This window comes from Argiope bruennichi, chromosome 4 (genome assembly GCF_947563725.1).
Source record: "Argiope bruennichi chromosome 4, qqArgBrue1.1, whole genome shotgun sequence".
Classification (NCBI taxonomy): Eukaryota; Metazoa; Arthropoda; class Arachnida; order Araneae; family Araneidae; genus Argiope; species Argiope bruennichi.
In genome coordinates, this window is record NC_079154.1 from 139,162,006 (window position 1) to 139,181,664 (window position 19,659).

General features: G+C 29.4%; 1 protein-coding gene across 2 annotated transcripts in view; it reads left to right on the plus strand.

The window, feature by feature from the left end:
• The window catches only part of LOC129965879 (sphingomyelin phosphodiesterase-like), a 55,760-nt gene that overhangs the window by 11,859 nt on the left and 24,242 nt on the right, over positions 1-19,659 (plus strand). For both annotated transcript variants that reach the window (XM_056080132.1, XM_056080131.1), the window contains exons 3-6: positions 9,636-9,830; positions 13,722-13,886; positions 15,109-15,336; positions 18,280-18,449. In XM_056080132.1, the coding sequence (XP_055936107.1) occupies positions 9,636-9,830; positions 13,722-13,886; positions 15,109-15,336; positions 18,280-18,449 (758 nt within the window). The remainder of the gene's footprint in view (positions 1-9,635; positions 9,831-13,721; positions 13,887-15,108; positions 15,337-18,279; positions 18,450-19,659) is intronic.

Here is a 19,659-nt window from a genome sequence, read left to right on the forward strand (position 1 = left end):
GATTGATGAGATCATCGGCTTATAAACAGTAAGAATAACAAGACGAATCGTTCGAAATATTTTCGCACGGTATATTTTAGATGGGTATCCTTAAAGACTTAAATATTTATGTTCTTTTGCATAATGTGAAAGGATTCGTTTCTCGGTCCAGCTGCCATGGCCTACTGAGCGCCGAAGGTTAACGATGCCCGTTTCGGGTGAACGACAGAATCCGTGTGTTGCCGGTCACTCGGGAAGTTTCTCGGATTCAGCAGGGCGTTGCGTCAGATGCGATGTCAATAGAGATCTCTATTCACTGACAATAAGGATACCGTCAACTATCGCAATCTTTAAGGAATTCCATTTTGATGTGAAAGAAGCCATAACTTGCGTCAAACTCCGAGGATCTCAAGACAATGCTTTTGGAATAGATCTGATTAAAATCGAAATAGTTCTGTCATTTGTCTTTAACAAAAATTCCCAAAAATTATGTTTGACTCATTCAGTTGCTCAATCTGAATTCATCAGACTTGATGACCATTGTAAAATAAATCAAATGAATAAATAAAAAAAAATTAAAATAATAATAATGATAAAAAAAGAAAAGAAAAAGCAAAACAAAAATAGGAAAGATAAATGAACAAGAAAAATTAAAGGATAGTAAATTAGAAAACCTGATTTAAAAAAAAAAACAATTTGTTTCTCTATGTCATTTTTTAAAAAATTCTTTTAGCGAGTATTTAATTTTTTGCTGTTCTTTTCAAATTTATTAATTTCATATTCATTTTTCTGTTATTTACTCATACTGTATTACTCTATATTCATACTCATTACTATATTCTCATAAAGTATTAAAATAATCTAAAACCCTTATGTGTACATAAAATGAAAGCAAATCTTAAAAAAAAATTATATCATTTATAATAATATTAATTCGTTGATCTATAATCAATTTCAGGTCAACTCGTATATATTTAACTTCATGTCCATGATTCCGTCAAATTTTCTTGCTATTTTAATTATATTTTACATGCTCTGTACATTGCGTACATGAATCTTTGTAATAGGGATCAATTCGATTATTTATATGCTATTAAAAATGCAAATGCTCGGTTCGTATATCTTCTAATTTTTGTGTTATTCTAACTTCTTTTTTTATTCTCCCTTCAAATTACACAGATATTAAATAGAATCCTTCTTCCTTAGTTTCCAACAACAGCATTTTATTTTTTATTCATGCTTTATAAATATATTTAAAACACGTAGAATATATATATACACCCATGTCCAAAATTAAGGTCACAAACATAAAATCTACGAAAAATGAAAAACTATTCACTGTGTTGCCACGAAATTTAGCACAGAGGTACACTACAATGGAAGAAAGAACATAGATACGTAACAACATGGAAAAGATTTTAATTGGAAATTAAAAAACAGGGTATATCAAAAAGTGTTATATTATGAATCAGAGATAAAGCATTTATTTCTGAAAAAGCCTATCTAATATGCAGTGTGACCATCGTGCACTGCTATACAGGCTTCACAACGAGCTTTCATACTTTTTATGAGGGTGTCGATAAATGTTTGGGGCAACAAAGCCCATTCTTCCAAAAGTGCGGCTTTTAACTCTTGGAGAGTATTAGGAAGGGGGTTATGCTGTGCAATGCCTCTTCCGAGACCATCCCAAACATGTTCAATAGGATTGAGATTCGAAGACCTCGAGGGCGAGTCCAGACGTCGAATATCCTCTTCCTCAAGATAATCATCAACGATCTCGGCTCTGTGTGGACGCGCATTATCGTCCATAAACATGTCTAGGCCAAAAGCAACCCGGAACTCATAACGAAACTGAAAGCATAAACATCAGATTTATCTACCTTTTAAATTTCAAGGTATTGCAACTTCACTTTTTTTTTTATTCGTCTTGTTATAGCAGCTGTTAAACAGATTTTTCCCTTTTTAGCTTTCAACAATGGGGGAAAAATCACACTATTAAGTGTTTGTGGAAACAATGAAAACGGTTTGAGTTTCATGACAACAATGTAATATATTGTAAATCAGGTAAAAAATTATTTTTAAAAGATTGACAAAATTCAGCCAATATTTGCAACATCGTTAAATTGGTATTATTAAAAAGTAAATTTTAAAACTTTTGATGCGGTATAAAATTTATTTTTGTGCTGTAATATTTTTATAATTTATCCCGGAGAAACTACGAAATTCAGTTCAATTTTTAATTAATTAAAATTCTAATGAAAATTTCCAAAAAATCAATAAAAGTATTTTAAACCCTTTTTTTCGATTTCTAGGAAGTTGGAAACGTGGATTGATTAGAGATCGAATTTTATGATGATTGTCACTGTCTCTTTTCATATTGTGCCCGAAAAAGTAAAAAAGAAAGAATAGATTTTAAAAATATGACTCGCTAGTTACCAGAAAGATGAATAAGACTTGAATGTCACGATATTTAAGAAATTTGTTTTTTGAAACATCTTATTCATGATAAGGTTCGTATATGCAAAGATATATATTTATTCCAAGGCCTAAACGCAAGCGTACAGAATGATTCTTTATTCTGCAAAAATTATGGATAGTGACGCTGCATTTCAATGTTTTGCTGCTTATAAAGCATTTTTTAAATTTATTTTCCAACTTCATTAAAATTCTAACAAGAGAAAGCGCACATCTTTATTTTAGTGTAAATTCAGAATAAATAAAAATATGATAGATGGAAAAACATCTCACCTGAGTTTAAAGATGACACGTCTCAACATGAAATCTGGTGGATATATGCTTGGATGATGATGTGGGTGATCCTTTTGTATCCACTTACCTCATTTTGGAAGAAATTTTATCAGATTATGACCATTTAAACTCCCATATTGATATTTATCTCCGTTATATATGTATTTCTTTTGACTAAATCAGTCGAGACAAAAAAAAAAAAATCCTTTTATACCCAATAGAAACATTTTTCTAGAGTCAAACGTAGATTTTTATTTATAAATGAATTCATTTGCCGAATGAATGAATAAATGAAAATAAAAACCATCATTTTATGTTTTTAAAATATCGGCACAAATGCATCAATACCTCTAATCAAATCAGTGAGAAATATAAGTAACGAATATAGGGAACTGTAATAATTAACGTTTTGAGATTAGAAGTGATGGATTTATTTCACTTTTGCAAAGAATTTATATGAGATCTCAATTTGTATATTATTAACATACAAATATATAAATTTCCGAAAAAAACCATTCCGAAATAAACCAATTAAAAAATAAAAATATGTGCACTGCCTAATACTCAAATATTTTGAAGACAATTATTGTCCAATAATTTTCATATACCCCACTGATATTTAAATGAAAATATATCTATTTATAATTTATAATTAGATATATTTTCCTTTATAATTTATTTACACATGATAATATATCGTTTAATTTCTCGACTAAACAAACAGATGTATCATACTTTATCAATGACACTGCTCAACAACAAAATCGTAAATTGAACAAAAGAGCAGCCAATTCGTACAGGCTTTATTTCTTTGTTTCGAAATACCTGGAGTTTTGTATAAATTGTCCTAAGAATTTTTGCTATATGTGTGATGAAGTAGCCTTTTCTAGTCAAAAGTAAATGATCATTGAACTGATGGACTGATTGGATGGATGGATGTCAACAACTTTACTTTAGTAATTGGAACCAAGCGCAGAATAGATCATATGCTACAACTTGCAAAATTTAATTACTGATAAAGGTTGTTAAATAACTTTTGCAAGTGTCATTCATACCAAATAATAATTTGATAACTATATATTGCTATTTTTTTATTTTTGCATAGTATCATGAAATGTCTAAAGAAAAGCAAAGAATTATAATCTCTCAGAAACAATGGGATTCGGGATTGCAATACCGGGATACCGGTATTTTGAGCCATTTGTACGATTTTGTAATACCGGTATTCACAAGTTTAAATACCGCTTTTTCAGTATTTACAAGAAATTTTTAAAATTGTCTCCACTATATGTTCAGGGATCGCCAACATAGCAAAATAGTATACGTTTTTATTTTTATATCTCCCTAACAGGCGAAATTAATTAGCTAATGAATGGCTTAATTAATTGCTTAAGTCTAAACTAGCGAAATATAGATTATTCCTGAAAGAAGATATTGTATCCATAACGACTAATGGAGCAACAGTTATAGAAAAAGTTGGAAAGTTGAAATCAGCAATTGTGCTATGCTCATGGAGTAATTCAATTAGGAGTAATAGATGTATTAAACCAAAAAAAAAAAAAAAAAAAAAAAATAAATAAAATAAAATAAATAAAGAACAGAAGAATCCAAATACTGCGGATATAGAAACTTCGGATTCCGACTTTGAAGAGAGTAAGAGTGATATTGACAATGAAGATAATGACAATGTAATTGGTGAAGAAGATATTGCTAATGAGGATGAAATATTAACCTATCAAGAATTGCTTCCTATAATTTATAAAGTTCGAAAAATTGTTAAGATATTTAAACGTTCCTCTATAAAAAATAACATATTACTAAAATATGTACTAACTGAAAATAAAACAGAATATATGTTAATATTAGATTCTAAAACACGTTGGAACAGTTTACTCCTAATGATGGAACGATTTTTGAAATTGAGAAATCCAATCCAAAAAGCAATTAAACCTATAAATTAATTTTTCAGATAGTGAATTCGATTTAATATTCAGAACTGTATCAGCTCTAATCCCAATAAAACTGATTATTGAGGTATTATGTCGGAGAGATTCTAATTTATTAACAGCTAATGCAACAATAAATTTCATGTTGCAGTCACTGAAAGAACAAGACACATCACTATCTGAATAATTATATATTACATTGAAAAAGCGCACAGAAGAAAGGCAAACAGAAATTGAAAATGTCTTATGGTATTTACACAACTGTAATGATTTTAAAAATGAAAATGAAAAAGAAGAAAAGATACTAACCAATTCAAATCTGATCAAGTTTATAGTAAAATTTTTTTACCCACAAACCTAGCCACATTCAGAAGAATTCGGTACAGTTATCGAGATTATGATGACACTAATGTCGATAGTGAAAAGGAATTGTCTCTTGAACAAAAATTAGAAATTAGCGATAAAAAAAATTCAACAAATCAAAATACAATACAGAAATCAGCTATATCCAAAACCATCCGACGAGAAATGGATTTACTTGAAGATGAGGGATTTAGAGGTAAATACTTGGAAAAAGTATATCACGCATTGCTAACAGTACCACCAGCTAGCGTAGACGCCGAAAGAGCGTTTTCGACAGCTGATAATTTTTACAAAAATTACTTTTCTGACTTAATGGCAGTACAATTGATGCATTATGTTTTTTAAGATAACATTTCAAAAATGTGTTATAGTACTACAGACTGAATAATGATATTTACACTTTTTTGTGATTTAAATAAATAAGATGTTCCTTTACTTTTTTGTGATTCTTTATGTGCTGTTATAATGTATAGGTTACAAATTATTTTTTTGTGAGATTTACACTACTAAAACTGGCAAATAAAATACAGAAACACCTGTGTGTTTTTTCTAAAATTTCTAATACCGGTATTAAAACCGGTGTCCCGGTATTAAGACCTAAAAAATACCGAATACGGTTACTGAAATTTTGGTCCGATATTGAAATCCCTAGATGGGATGTATGATAATCAAGTACGATTCGAAATGAAGTTCGGCATTTTCAGTAGACAATGAAAAGGGATTCAGCAGTTGAAATATCATTAGACAATATTTTTCTTCCGTTTTAAAATAACTTTAAAAATCCTTTTTAAACCTTATAAATCTAAGAACACTTTCCTTTTTCAATATTATTATTTTAAAAACATTTTTCTTATTGTTATCATTCGCAAACCACAAAAAGTTTTCGAAACTAAGATTATATGATTTTTTGAATTTACATTACTGCCTTTCTAAGCAACATGATTGCGATACAAACGATTTAGTTATATGGTATCATTATTTTCCTTCAGAAAAATTTGTTGAATTGAAAATAATATATATATATATATATATATATATATATATATATATATATATATATATATATATATATATATATATATATATATATATATATATATATATATATATATATATATATATATATATATATATATATATATATATATATATATATATATATATATATATATATATATACATACATAAAATCGCTCCGAAAAGCACATTTCTACTCTTTAAAATATATACTTGCCAAGTATGGGAGGTATAAATCAAGCGGTCTATTTAGTATAGTGAAAACACATACATAGACAAACAGACAGAAGCTTTTTCCTTCTGTTAAAATAAACCTTCCTTCTGTTAATAAATGTATTAAAACACCAATACATTTTCTCACCAATTCTTTCCAACAGCTAATATGTTTTTAGCAAACCTAAATTAATCATTCCCTTGTTCATTTTTCCAATGAGCTATGAAGGATTTATTGGACATTTATGACCTGTACGGAAATGTCCGGAACTGAAGAGTTCCAATACCTTATGTCTTCAGTGACACCGCCTATAATCTGTTATAAGCTCTTGACCCTACTGAATGTAATTGTTTATTGTCACATAAAAAACGATAAAATATCGTCACAAAAATTTCTTCTAGAAACGTCGCTCTAATTATTCACTTCAAAATAACAGTCAACATTGAAGAGATTTTCATAATCTTTGCCATTAACCAACAGAATATTCGTGCATGAGTTGGAGGATGCAATTGTTAGGAACTAAGAGATACTCAACTGAAAGGATTATTTGAAATTTAACGAACAGCTGACTGGCTGGATATTACTGATTATATTTAATTTCATTTTAAACGTGTAGATATAACTTCAGGCTCATGAACCCATCAAATTATCAGACAATAAAGCTGTGCTATTTTAGTTGTCTCACATACATTTTGTTCATTCAGTATGCGAGCCTATCTAGTGGAGACCAGACCCACGACGTCATAACGCTATTAAAAACATAAATATCAGATTCATGTAACTTTAATGGTGCAATAACTTCAATTCTTGTAAAGTTCACCGATAATAAAGGGAATCCTTATTATTTAGATGGAATTAATGGAAGAACGTTGTGGGATTAAGTATTTGATGAAATAATCAAAGCGATATGAACTTTACAGCAACAATGTAATATATCGTGCAGAGTTAGGCAAAAAAAGTAACATTTACTTGAATATTAAATCAATATTATTGAAAAGACAATTTTTAAAATTTTTGAACGGTGTAAAAGTTATTTTTGTACAATGGCACTTTCAGAATTTCTTGCCGGAAAACTCCATAATTCAGAGTGATTTGTGATTTGCTAAAATTTCAAAAATATTGCTTCGATATGCACATTCCTATTCTATATGTTATATATGTGCCAAATTTTGGTAGCTGATAATCAAACGGTTTGGTCTGTTGAGAGCTAATAAACACACACCCATATTCATTTTTATTGGCAACAGAGTCTAAAGATTAATTCATGTGCCATAATCTATTTTACACAATTTTATCAAGTCTTGCATGTGCAGCAGTCAATATTCAAATATATTAATTATCTTTATATTCTAAAAAGCAAAAGAAATATTAAAAACAAATGTTATAAAAATGAAGAAACACACAAAAAACGCACGAGTTAATTATTCTCCATAATCAAAGAACTCTTGAACTTTTATTTTATTCAGAAGCTTATTTTTAAGTTATTTCCATCTGTTAAATAATAAACAGCGAATCTAGTCAGGTCATGTTGCCAAAACTTTCCCTGTAATTACACGACCGTAAAGGAACAATCACAGAATCTTCTGTGAAGGGTCACCTAAACAGGACTGGAAGACGAATCGCGAACTTTCCCCCAAGCCACAGGATCGTGAAAATGATGGTTAGGAAAACCGTTTCTGGTCACACTCTAAATATTTTCCTTTGGAATGTTTTCTGCAGCGACGAGATCAACAGACTTTTATCAGAGTGAATTGCACGAACTATCTTTTGTCGAAGAGCTGATGTGGTTGCATGGCATGGAACGATTAGAAATTTGAATTGAAAAATTAGAAAGAGATAGTATTTTTATTTAATTGTTACTTTTTTTTTCGTTACGGTCTTTTACTTATTACTGTGCGAGAAATGGAAATATAAAGAAAATTATACTAAAAGCGTGTTGACCATTGTGCCCTTTTTTGTATGCAATCTTGTGACCTAGAAAAAATGAAATAATTCATCTTTCATGGATAGCAAACTTTTATAAAAGCTTTGGAATAAATAATTAATCGCATAAGTTATCATTAACATTCTTATTTGTTGGTTTAGAAATATTTTTATAAGTAAATATATAATAAGAGATTTTAAATAAGTTTCCTAATGAATATTCGATAAAATGTATAGAAAAATTTAAATCACTGTCCTGTGATTATGTAGACGCGTCTTGTTGAAATACTTTTGCTTTGAGTTTTAAAGATATCACACTCTATTTTATTTTCGTTCAACCTGGCTAGAGAATTACTGCAATACTGAATATAAAAAGCTATTCATTTTCTTCCAGAATCAGGCGACTTATTCACAAGCATTTCAATTTTATACGAAAAGGGAAAAATGTCGCGAAGTTAGAGACTTAAGAGACACATCTTCATAAAAAAAGGGACAAGACTTCGGAAAAAAATCTAACTATATAAAACCGAATAAAAAATATCTACAAACCAAGCACAGCACCTTTTTTTCTCAATAGTACGACACGAATCTATATAAATGAGATTATAAGAAAATGACATTTTTTTTTTCAAAATTTAGGAACTGACAAAACTTATTTAATATTTAGATAAAATTTCTTCATTTAATTTTCCCTGCTTCAAATCTGAAGCAATATAAGTAAATTATTTTGTTTATTAATTATTAGATATTCATGATTAATATAGCAAAGCTTATGAAGGTAAGTGGTACAAATATACATCAAACCTCAATGTAGGGTTACTGCAAAGATAAAACTTCACCTTTTAGTAAACAATGAATAAATAAATTAAAATAATTTTTTTTAAAATTTGTTTTATTATAATTCGAATTTTTTTAGGAGGAAAATTAAAAAAAAAAGTAAAGAAATTAGTAGCATCATCCATCAAAGTATCATCTTTAAACCATCACTTGTTCAATACTTACTGCATTTCTGGTTTCAAAAACAAATTAGCATAAAAGGCTGGCCGTGGTAAATTTTTAATAATATTATTTAATTAATATTAAATAATAATGTTATTTAATTTATTTATAAAACTGTGATTGAAATAGCTCTTTATTGAAGCCACTCATGATGGTTTCTAGATCGAGAGAAGCAAGGGACGCGAATAATTTTGAAAGGAGAGTATTGACTTATATGGAATATGAAATGATACAGCAAAATTAAATATCAAACTGAACTTGTCACAGACTCCACTTTTCTTCAAGTGTTTTTAGAAATTGATGAACCATTAACTTAAAAATGATACATTCTTTAATGTTGAAGCAGTTCTGAAAATGACATTGATCTATTTAAATATAACAAAACTATGTTGACAAGTAGGAATATACTTTAAATGTTGCGTTCTTAAAAAGTTTTGTGCACATAGGTTGTTGCGGAACTGAAGGTGGGCAAGACATCCCCCACCATGTGCTTCGTGTGCAAGTTCGGCATAGCGCTCCTGCAGCACTTTGTGGAGACAGACAAACCTCAGGAAGAGATCGCCCACATTGCCTACACCATCTGCTCTACACTCAAGTTGGACAGCGATCGAGTTTGCGCAGGAATCATCAATCTCTTTCAGGTTAGTTTAAACACGTGTTGAAATGTTTTCCTTATCTACACTCGTTTTCGCTGCCAAATAAAACTCGAGCAGCTTTTACACTGCTAGAATCTTAGAACTCTATACAGGTCAAGTGATCACCTGATTTCTAGAATACGCACATGCACTATAAGTTTTTTTTTAAAAAAAATTCAGCATCAAATCATTTTCTTATCTTTAATATGATCTCAATGGTGTCCTTAACTTCTCATTGCGGACAATGATCCCAGGGTAAACAAATGCATAATAGGTGTTTACCTTTTTAGAAACATCCGTTAAATGAAATGACAGAATAATGAAGTTCTAAAATGCCTTACCATTTTTCATGAAAACTCATGCTACCCCGTTACAAGCTACGCCTTTAAAAGGAAATCATGCAACTTTATTCGATTATGATCGCATTACTAATCAGTAATCTTATAAGAAGGACATGCATGTTGAGAATAAAGGGGGAGAAGGAGTGTAAGTTACTGTCTCATCCATGGTAGCTCTACGAAAACTATATCGTCCTGTCAATTTCCCAAAAGCTTTGCGAAAGCTGTATTGGCCAGTCAATTGTCCAAACGCTTAAAGGAAGCTATATAGCCTAATCAATTGTCCAAAATCTCTAAGAAACTGTATCGTCCAGACAAATGTTCAAAGGTTCTACGGAAGCTATATATTGTGCCTAATTGTTGACTAGTAAATTGATTTTGATAGAATCCAATTACTCTCTATTGCAACAAAGATTTTGCCACCATAAACGAAATTTCCTAACACAACGAGATAAAATGTGATTGATATTTATCAGCCTAAAGCACCCCAGGAACAAAAAGAGATTAGAAGATTATTTTGTCTGGGCATTAAGATTATATAGGAATTCCTATATAATGAAAGATCAGCTTTGAAATGTTTGACTGACACAATGACTCTGCTAATAAGAGTAGATATTATGAAAATGAGTGCACAGGGAATAAAAATGTCTTGAAAGAAGGCTACCTCCTGAGAGATATGGCTAGCTGTGTCTAAATATTAAAAATTGCATATATATTTACAATGATTATAGGCAAATAATTATGAATATGTACTCAATTTTAGCCTTCTTTTGTCTATTCAGCATTTAGTATTCTTTTGTCCATTCAAGCATTTAGCATTCTCTTGTCCATTAATGCATATGATGCTGTATTCACATGAACTTCAAAATGTGCATAACATCTGAAATAAAACTTTTTTTCCCCTACCAAACATAAAGAGTGGATTTCAAAAACAGTGACGTAAGGCTCACCTATTTCTGAAAAAAACAACAACATTATTATGTCATTTACTTTCGATGGGCAACCTCGAAGGAGGTTTAAATAACTCTCATATAACATTTTCGCTGGTGCAGTTGAAAATTAGTACGTATCATTCAGGAGCATCAACCAGTCCTCTTTACTACTGACTTAACATGATAGAAATTTTGTGATTTCCATTTTTACCATCATAATTTTCAATTTTTAAGCATCTCGCCAAAGATGAACCGCCTCCAAAGAGAAGGAATGATTTTTCTAAGAACTAGCCGCTTTTGACAACCAGCTGGTTCGCCGGGATTAATAGTTGCCAAATATTTTATGAAACTGTATCTTAAGGATTTCTTCAGCAAAATGCTTTTACATTACTAAGTATTTAAGATACGAAATTTCCGCATATCATTCTGGATTCCATTTCTAAGTAGCTGTGATTTTTCGGTTATTTTTTTTAATTAAATATTTTTAAAGCATTTTATGAAATAATAAAAATATATGTCAAACTTTGGTAGCTTTGCTTGACTTTACTTTATTTTGCAACTTCTAAAATAATTACTTTAAAAAAGTACTTTATATGTTAGCTGAAAGTGTAAATGCTTGTTTATTTAAAGACTTCAAATATTGTAGGATGCATAGTTGATTTTTAATTTTTCCTTGTTAGCGTGACATTATTAAATGAATGATCTTATCGATGAAGGAATTCTATTGGGCTATACTGATCACCTGATTCTCCAACGATAGTTGCTATATTTAATTTCAGTTAAACCATTAGATATAACTTCATGTTCATGATTCCCTTAAATTGTCAGATATTTAAAAAAATTTAAAAAAAAAATGCTATTTTAATTTCTTTTATATGCCTGTTCATAGACCTGTGTTCATAGACCTTCACAATTATGAGCAATCAGCTTGCAATTTCTGAAATAATTGCAGCAAAAAACGTTTTATATACCAGTTTCAAGTGCAAATACTTATTTTTTTCAAAGACCTGATGCAATTATAGTTAGCAGCATCGTTTAATTTCCATATATTTTTAAATCTACTTACTAGTGTAAAGTTGCGAGACTTTCTTACAGATGAAGGAGATTTAATCTCCTTTGGTAGCCATCTGGATAGCCAGGAATATCGGTTGAATTTAATTTTATTAAAATCGTATAAACATAACTTTAGGTTTATGATTCTGGCAAATTCAGATATTAAAACCGTGTTATTTTAATTATCTTACATATGCTCCTCTCAATGTGTGCATGGACCTTTCTAATGGAGATCAATCAATGATATCATAACACTATAAATGTCCGGTCATTTATTTTCACAATTTCACGGTATTGTACTTTTAGTTTTTTTTCTTTTCATCCGTCTCACGGTACCACACGGATATTCAACAAAATCGTTCTTCTTAGCTTTCAACAATGGAAGAAAATCACGAGATTGAACCAAAGAAACAATTTGAGCTTCAAGGCAGCAATGTAATTTAGTGTCGAAAATTAGGCAAAAAAAAAAAAAAAAAAAAGTGGGCAAAATTTAGGAAAAATTCGTGCTGTTATTAAAATAATATCAATAAATATACATTTTTTAAAATTTTGAAACAGTATAAAATTTATTTTTGTGCTGTTACATATTTGAAAATTATCGAGGAAAAAACTTCAAAATTCAGTTTAATTTTTAATTAATTATCTAAAAAAAAGAATAGCTCCAATTCGCACATTCTTGACCTCCAAAGTATATATATGAACCAAATTTAGTAGCTGAAAATCAAACGGCCTGACCTTTGAGAACTAACAGACGCACATTCATCTTTATTATTGGTATAGATAAAACTCTTTAACAATACATTTGTTTCAATTGATTTATGATTACATTCCCGAGTTCAAAAATTAATTACAGAAATAAATAAGTAAAGTTATATCGGATATTTGTTTATTTTAGGAAAGAAAATTATTGTAGAAAGAAACGATATAGATAAAAATTTATTCACAAACTTTTGAAAAAATAAAATAACTGATAATAAGTTCATTAATTTTTTTCCAAAACATCAATAAATAACATTCGATTCATTTCAGCGTTATTTTTTTATTGCAAAAATTCAGTAAATTTGAATTTTGGGAATAACAGCAAGAAAAAAATAAAATGCAATTTTAATTATAATATAATTTAATTTTGATAAGTTGTCTAATTCAATATCTGATAAAGTGATGTGTTATGCTAAATACAGGATTGACAAACGGTGAAATAAAATATACCACTGAATTAGCAATACACGTTGTAGGATTGTCATCGATTTGTCAGAAAATTATTTTAAAAACAATTATATAATATATTTCAAATTTATTTTTTCATTCAATGTATTCATTTGCAAAGTACTCAAGTACAAAAATATTTTCGACAATCATTTTTTAATATATATTTTTCATATTTCAAATATTTAGTCAAGAGTAAAAAATATCACGCTGCCATCAAATGTTAAAAATTAAAAAAAAAAAAAAAAAATCGTTCAAAATATTTTTTGAGAATGAAATGATGCATACTTACACACATCGGATAAAGTTTTTTTTTTTTAAATAACAGATGAAACTTTAAAAAGAACCAATTCATTTATTTTATTTAGGATGAAATGATGTACATTTTCAAAAGGACAACGTTAGGCCCACAAGAAGTGTGCGGTGTTTTGATGGGTAACGAATGTGCTCGTATTTCATCACCTCTCCATAATTGGACAGTTCCTTTGATGGCTTTCCCGAAACCACCTGTTCAAAAAGTGTTGGAACCTTTGGTAAGAAAATTCAGTTCCTAAGCATGCAAGTTTAAATTCAATTTGTATATATAAAATTAAAATTTGTATATACAAAAATAAATACTGCATACTATTGTACAGTATTGTATGACGTAATATAATATCGCACAACATTGTGAAGCAGGTTGTGCTAGATGGGCATTCTTTCTCCTTGATTATTGATACATTTCATGTCATTTTACCTCAAATTAATAGATATTATAGTTCTTTTTATTAAAATTAATTATATAAATTAAGTTAAATAGATAAATTCTATCTCTTACTATCTATCATATATCCTTTGAATTTAACTTGTTTGATCTCAGCCGTATGTTTTTCTTGAAGAATTTTTTTATTCATTTTATGTTTTAAAAAATATTACAACAAAAGTAAGAATGTATGTCGAGGAATTTACTGTAAAAAGGCAATACCAAACAAACTATTACCTCACACACACACACACACACAAATGGAATGATGTAAAACTTCGGCATTAGAAAAACTAGAAATAAAATTATAACGAGTTTAAAAAGCTAATGTTTATTTTTATTTAAAGATAGTCAAAGCATTCACACTAATTAACATGACTTTGTTGGTTGATTGTTTGTAGCTAGAGGAAATCTGGTTTGCAGAATTATGAAAAGGAACAAACCAACAAACAATGCGTAGAATGCAACTGAATGTTTCCTCTTTTTCTGTACGATTTCCACAAAACGTTATACAGAAGTCAAAAAATAAGTTGAACTTATTGCGTATTTATTTCTTTTAAATGGATCTACGAAATTTACTGCAGCTGCTGACAAGATTGTTTTAATGGATTTATATTAGTTTTGTGACTGTGTAACTATTATTTGAGTGAATATGCCTATTTCTGAATGTTTGCGGGCTTTTATTTATTTGCGGTCATTTACAAATAAGCTTAACTATGTAAATTATTATGTGGAAACTACATCACAGATTTTTCTATTAATAAAAATTAACTTCTCTGTGATATCAATTTTATTTCCGTTCAATATTTTTTCTGACAAAATATTTTATTATAAAAATATTCATAGTTTAAGTCATTAAATATATTTAAGTAATATTAAAAATTATAATGTTTTAGATACTAATTAAGTTCATTAATATAAAAACAAATGAATTTAAAACACGTTTAAAAACTACAATGTAGATTGTAGAGATTTGAATTTCAGTTAAATATTCAGTTAAACAACTGTTTCAGCAAGGAGCCCCCACGCTAAAGGTCCTTCACCTTTCGGACACTCACCTGGACCCCTACTACATGGAAGGTGCCAACGCTGACTGTAAAGAGCTCATGTGCTGCCGGATTGCTGACGGTCCAGCACCTACACCTGCTCAGGCCGCAGGGAAGTGGGGAGACTACAGGAACTGCGACACACCCCTCAGGACTCTGGAACACATGCTGCGCCATATAACATCCAGGCACAAAGTGAGTGAGATGGCATCCTTTTGAAATGGATTAAAATTAAAAAAAAATATTGATAAATAGGCATTTTATACATAAAAATCAGCAATACGAATTCTCGTTTCATTCTTGCTCATAATTCAATTAATTTTATTTTACAGAAAACTACATATTTTAGCACAAATGCTTTGGCGCAACAACGAGTTAAATCGTACGAATTATTTTCTTGAATTTCATATTATCATGGCAACAACATAAATGTTTTTGTCAGGAGTTTCATTTTCTCATTAAAGGCAGTAACTTTATGTATTGACATAAAATCAGATTTTTGTTTGGATTTCTTTTTATTTTTTTGGACGATGGAAAAAAATTAATGCCAAATCTTTAACGATTCCTTGATTAGTCTCCTTTAAAGTAATTCAAAATCTTTATTTAAAAATTACAGCGTTAAGAATATATGAATCGAAACTTAAAAAGGACTAATAAAAAATTAATAATTTTTTGTTTACTGTTTAAAATTTTAAAGAAAACTAGATACTTAACTATATAAACAGTTAGAAATTTCATCTTTCTTTTCATACATCGTTAATTTTTTAATTTAATTTCAAACAATATATTTTAATCTTAATCATTATGCGCATAAATATATATTATGATTTTTTTTATATATATAAAATGAATAAATTGTGTTTTCTTGATACAATAAATGCATAAACACTGTAATCAAATATAAACTATAATATTAAATTCAAATAGCATCATTCCATTATTATTTTTTAACATTTATATTTTTACGTATTTATTAACATATATGCATATTTATAAAACATGTTTACATATTTATTAACATTATTTATAGTTTTAAATTTTTATCATTTATTTTCAAAACTAAATCATACAATACAGGAGAGTTATTTTTGTTGATATTTATATTTAGAATTCCTATTGCTAAATAATAAGCAGTGTTTTCCTTTAAACAACATAAATTTTAAATCGAAGCACTTGCTGAGACAAAACTCGCACAAATGCGCATTCTTGGAGAATGGCAAAAGATCGAAACTTGGTTAATAATTATTTTTTCTTTAATAAAGAAATACGAGATTTACGATCATTTTGAAGAACACGGTGATGAATTTTTGTTTAAGTGCTTTTAGTAACAATTTTAAAAAACTGACTAAGAAAATAAAAAGAGACAAATTTAGTTTTTAATGGATCTTGCGTGTTTCAGCAACTCTTTTAACCAAGAATGAAATCCTAAGCATAATCGCTGGCTTCGAAATCCATTGGTATTTTTCTACATAAGTTTGAGTCTTGCAATGTTCGATTGTTAAATAATGAGTAGAATTGCCATTTAAACAACATCCTTATTTCTTTTCTTTACAATTAGGCAAAAATTTGCACACTTTTAAAGTCTTTAGATTGAACCTCGGTAAGAAATCAGAATAGCTGGCAATCCGCGCCTCCCAACGAGCTGGTTGGCAAAGGTGGATTCCTTTTCATCTATTTTCACATTCCTTTCATTCTTAGACAAAAACTAACGGGAAGGATATTTCCGAAACACCCTCCATTTATTCCCCCCCCCTCCCTCATAAAATTGTGGACCTTAGATAGGATAAATTCCAAACAAAATTACGAGTTAAAATGTTTTAATCATTCAAAGAAGTTTTTCCTCGTAAATATAGTTAACCCCGCAGTTCTTCTAGATATACTATTTTCACATGAAGTGGTAGATGGATGGTAAATAAAACAAAACAAAAAACATTAATAAGACAACATTAATAATGAAAAAAAACCCCATTAATAAATATTAAGTATATCAAGAAAAAATATCCATGCAGCTCAGAAGTTAAAGTAATTTTTCAGCTTGATATGACATGACTGCAAAAAGAATTAAATTCATAACAGTAAAAAAAAAAAAAAGTGAATTTATTACAAATATGCATATTTATAGGTTATTTATTACAATTATGTTTATTATAGCATCTTGTATTTCAAATATTTATGCAGTAAATATATATCGACTGCCATCTATCGAATTCCATACATAATATAACAGTATAGATGATTCAAACCTTTTCATGCTTCAAATATTAATTCATCTAATAAAAATTCAAAGCTGCTGTTTAATAACATTCATGGAAATATGTAGCGTGCATGCGGAAAAACTACTAACGGAATGTTTTAATGTTAGTTCAACTGAAGAAAGGGAAAAATTTGGCTCATCAAAAAGATAATTAAAATTTTCATAATTTTTGATAGACAGCAGATAGCAGATCATTTTCTTTTCAATTTGCATGGAGATATTTTATGCTAATTATGCTTAAGACATTTATTATGCTTAGTTTCTTTGAGTAGAACAAAAGAAAACTGTATAATTAATTTAAGCTCAAAATTATGCCACTAAATTTGTGTGGCATATTTTACAGAAATTATCATCAAATGAACTAAAAAGTGCTTTTGAACTATTTTTAAATCTTTAAAAATTGAGACTTTATTATCTAAAAGAATACTTTCTTTTTAAATACTTTAAAAAACATTTTTTAATGGTATATTTTTTTGAAAAAGGAACCTATTTTAGGCTTTATAATGAGTTTTTTTTCATTGTTTTTATAATCATATTTTGTCGACATAAAATCAAACAGACCTCAAGTCAGTTTATTTATACTTACATTCCGTTTTGAAGCAGAACTGGAACTACTTAAGAGTAACTTTCATATTTTTTATTCATGATAAAACGATGAGGGCAGCATCGTAGGTGGCATACCTCTCTTCGAACATTGCACTACGCTAAAGGGATAATATTTAAAACATGACACTAGTTTTATCGTCATTAGGGCACATATACTATTTCCATCTTATGAGTTTCTAACCTGGAGTCCTCAGGCCCCGAAACCGAGGTCTAACCACCATACCTCAACTCTGGTTATGCCTGCATGACATACATAATGCTCGTGCCTTTCCCCATAGATTGATTACGTGCTGTGGACCGGTGACATTCCTCCCCACGATGTGTGGAACACTACCAAAGCAGAACAGGTGCGAGTGTTGCACCTCGTATCCAAAATCCTTGCTAAGCATCTACCCGGAATTCCTGTTTATCCAGCCCTTGGAAATCACGAAAGTGCTCGCATTAACAGGTGAGACAATTTTGCATTCTTTTTTTTTTTGGACAAAGTGAAGTAACAAACAAATTACGGGAATGGTCAGCCCAAAACTTTCTGGCATACGCTTTAATAAAGGTGTTATATTAGAGAATGTCTTGCATGTTATTGTCTTACATATTGCCTACAATAGCATTTTTACTGAATTTATCCTGTGATTCTTGGTAAGTTTCTTTGTCGATCAATCCCTGGCATGCAGTTGATAAATGCGAATATCTAATTTTGGTTTTAGAAGCATTTCTTCTCTAACCAATACAAAAATCTGACACAGAACAACAATTTCGGTCACAAAATTACATACCAAATTTGTCATGTTTAAGTCATTGGGCTTTTGAGGTGACACGTTTACATGCTTCTGAAAGTACAGATCGACAGACGGTCAATTTTTGATTTATACTTTAGATGTTAAATATGTTGTGCCGAATTTTATCCATCTTGCTCTCTTCGTTTTTCAGTTTTCGTGTTAACTTATAATCGAAGACCCGGGCAGGTAGACTTCTAAACGAATTTTATTCAAATTCAGTGTAAACACCCTATACCACATTTCATTTTTCTAATTCAATGCGTTTTTGAGTTAATGTCACAGATGAACAAACAGACATTTTCTAAAAAAGGGCTTATCGAACTCAGATAGGTCTAAAATGTGGAAATTCGTCGATATCTCGGGTTCAAAGTTTTTGGTGATTACAATATTTTCTTAGAACTTCGAATAGGAAAAGGAAATGGCCAGAATAAGGCACATTCACCCTTAAAAGAAGCTCGTGTGCGAGTGGTGATGGAAACCCTGTAATTTGTTTCGTCAAATTAGCATCTACCTCTCAATTAAAAAAAAGTAAAAATAATCCTATTTCCAATTCTGCATTTACTTTCGGTAAATGTTTCTGATTCCATTTGATTTAGAATAACTTTTATGCTGTTTTTTCGTGATGAATTATTTTATTACTCCGCGTCACTTTTTTCTAATTTGATATACATCAATGTGCCAAATGAAAATTAAAAATAAAAAACATTCCTACAACTATTTTAATGATTCAGTTTTTGAGCTTTTTTCATGCTCTTGGTGAATAGATTTGATGTCTTTCAGATCGGTAGATCTTCACCATTGTCGTAAAAAATAATAAAATAAAAATGAATTATAAGTAATTGCTTTTCATGCATTGAGTGAACTGTGAGGCAATTCAAAACC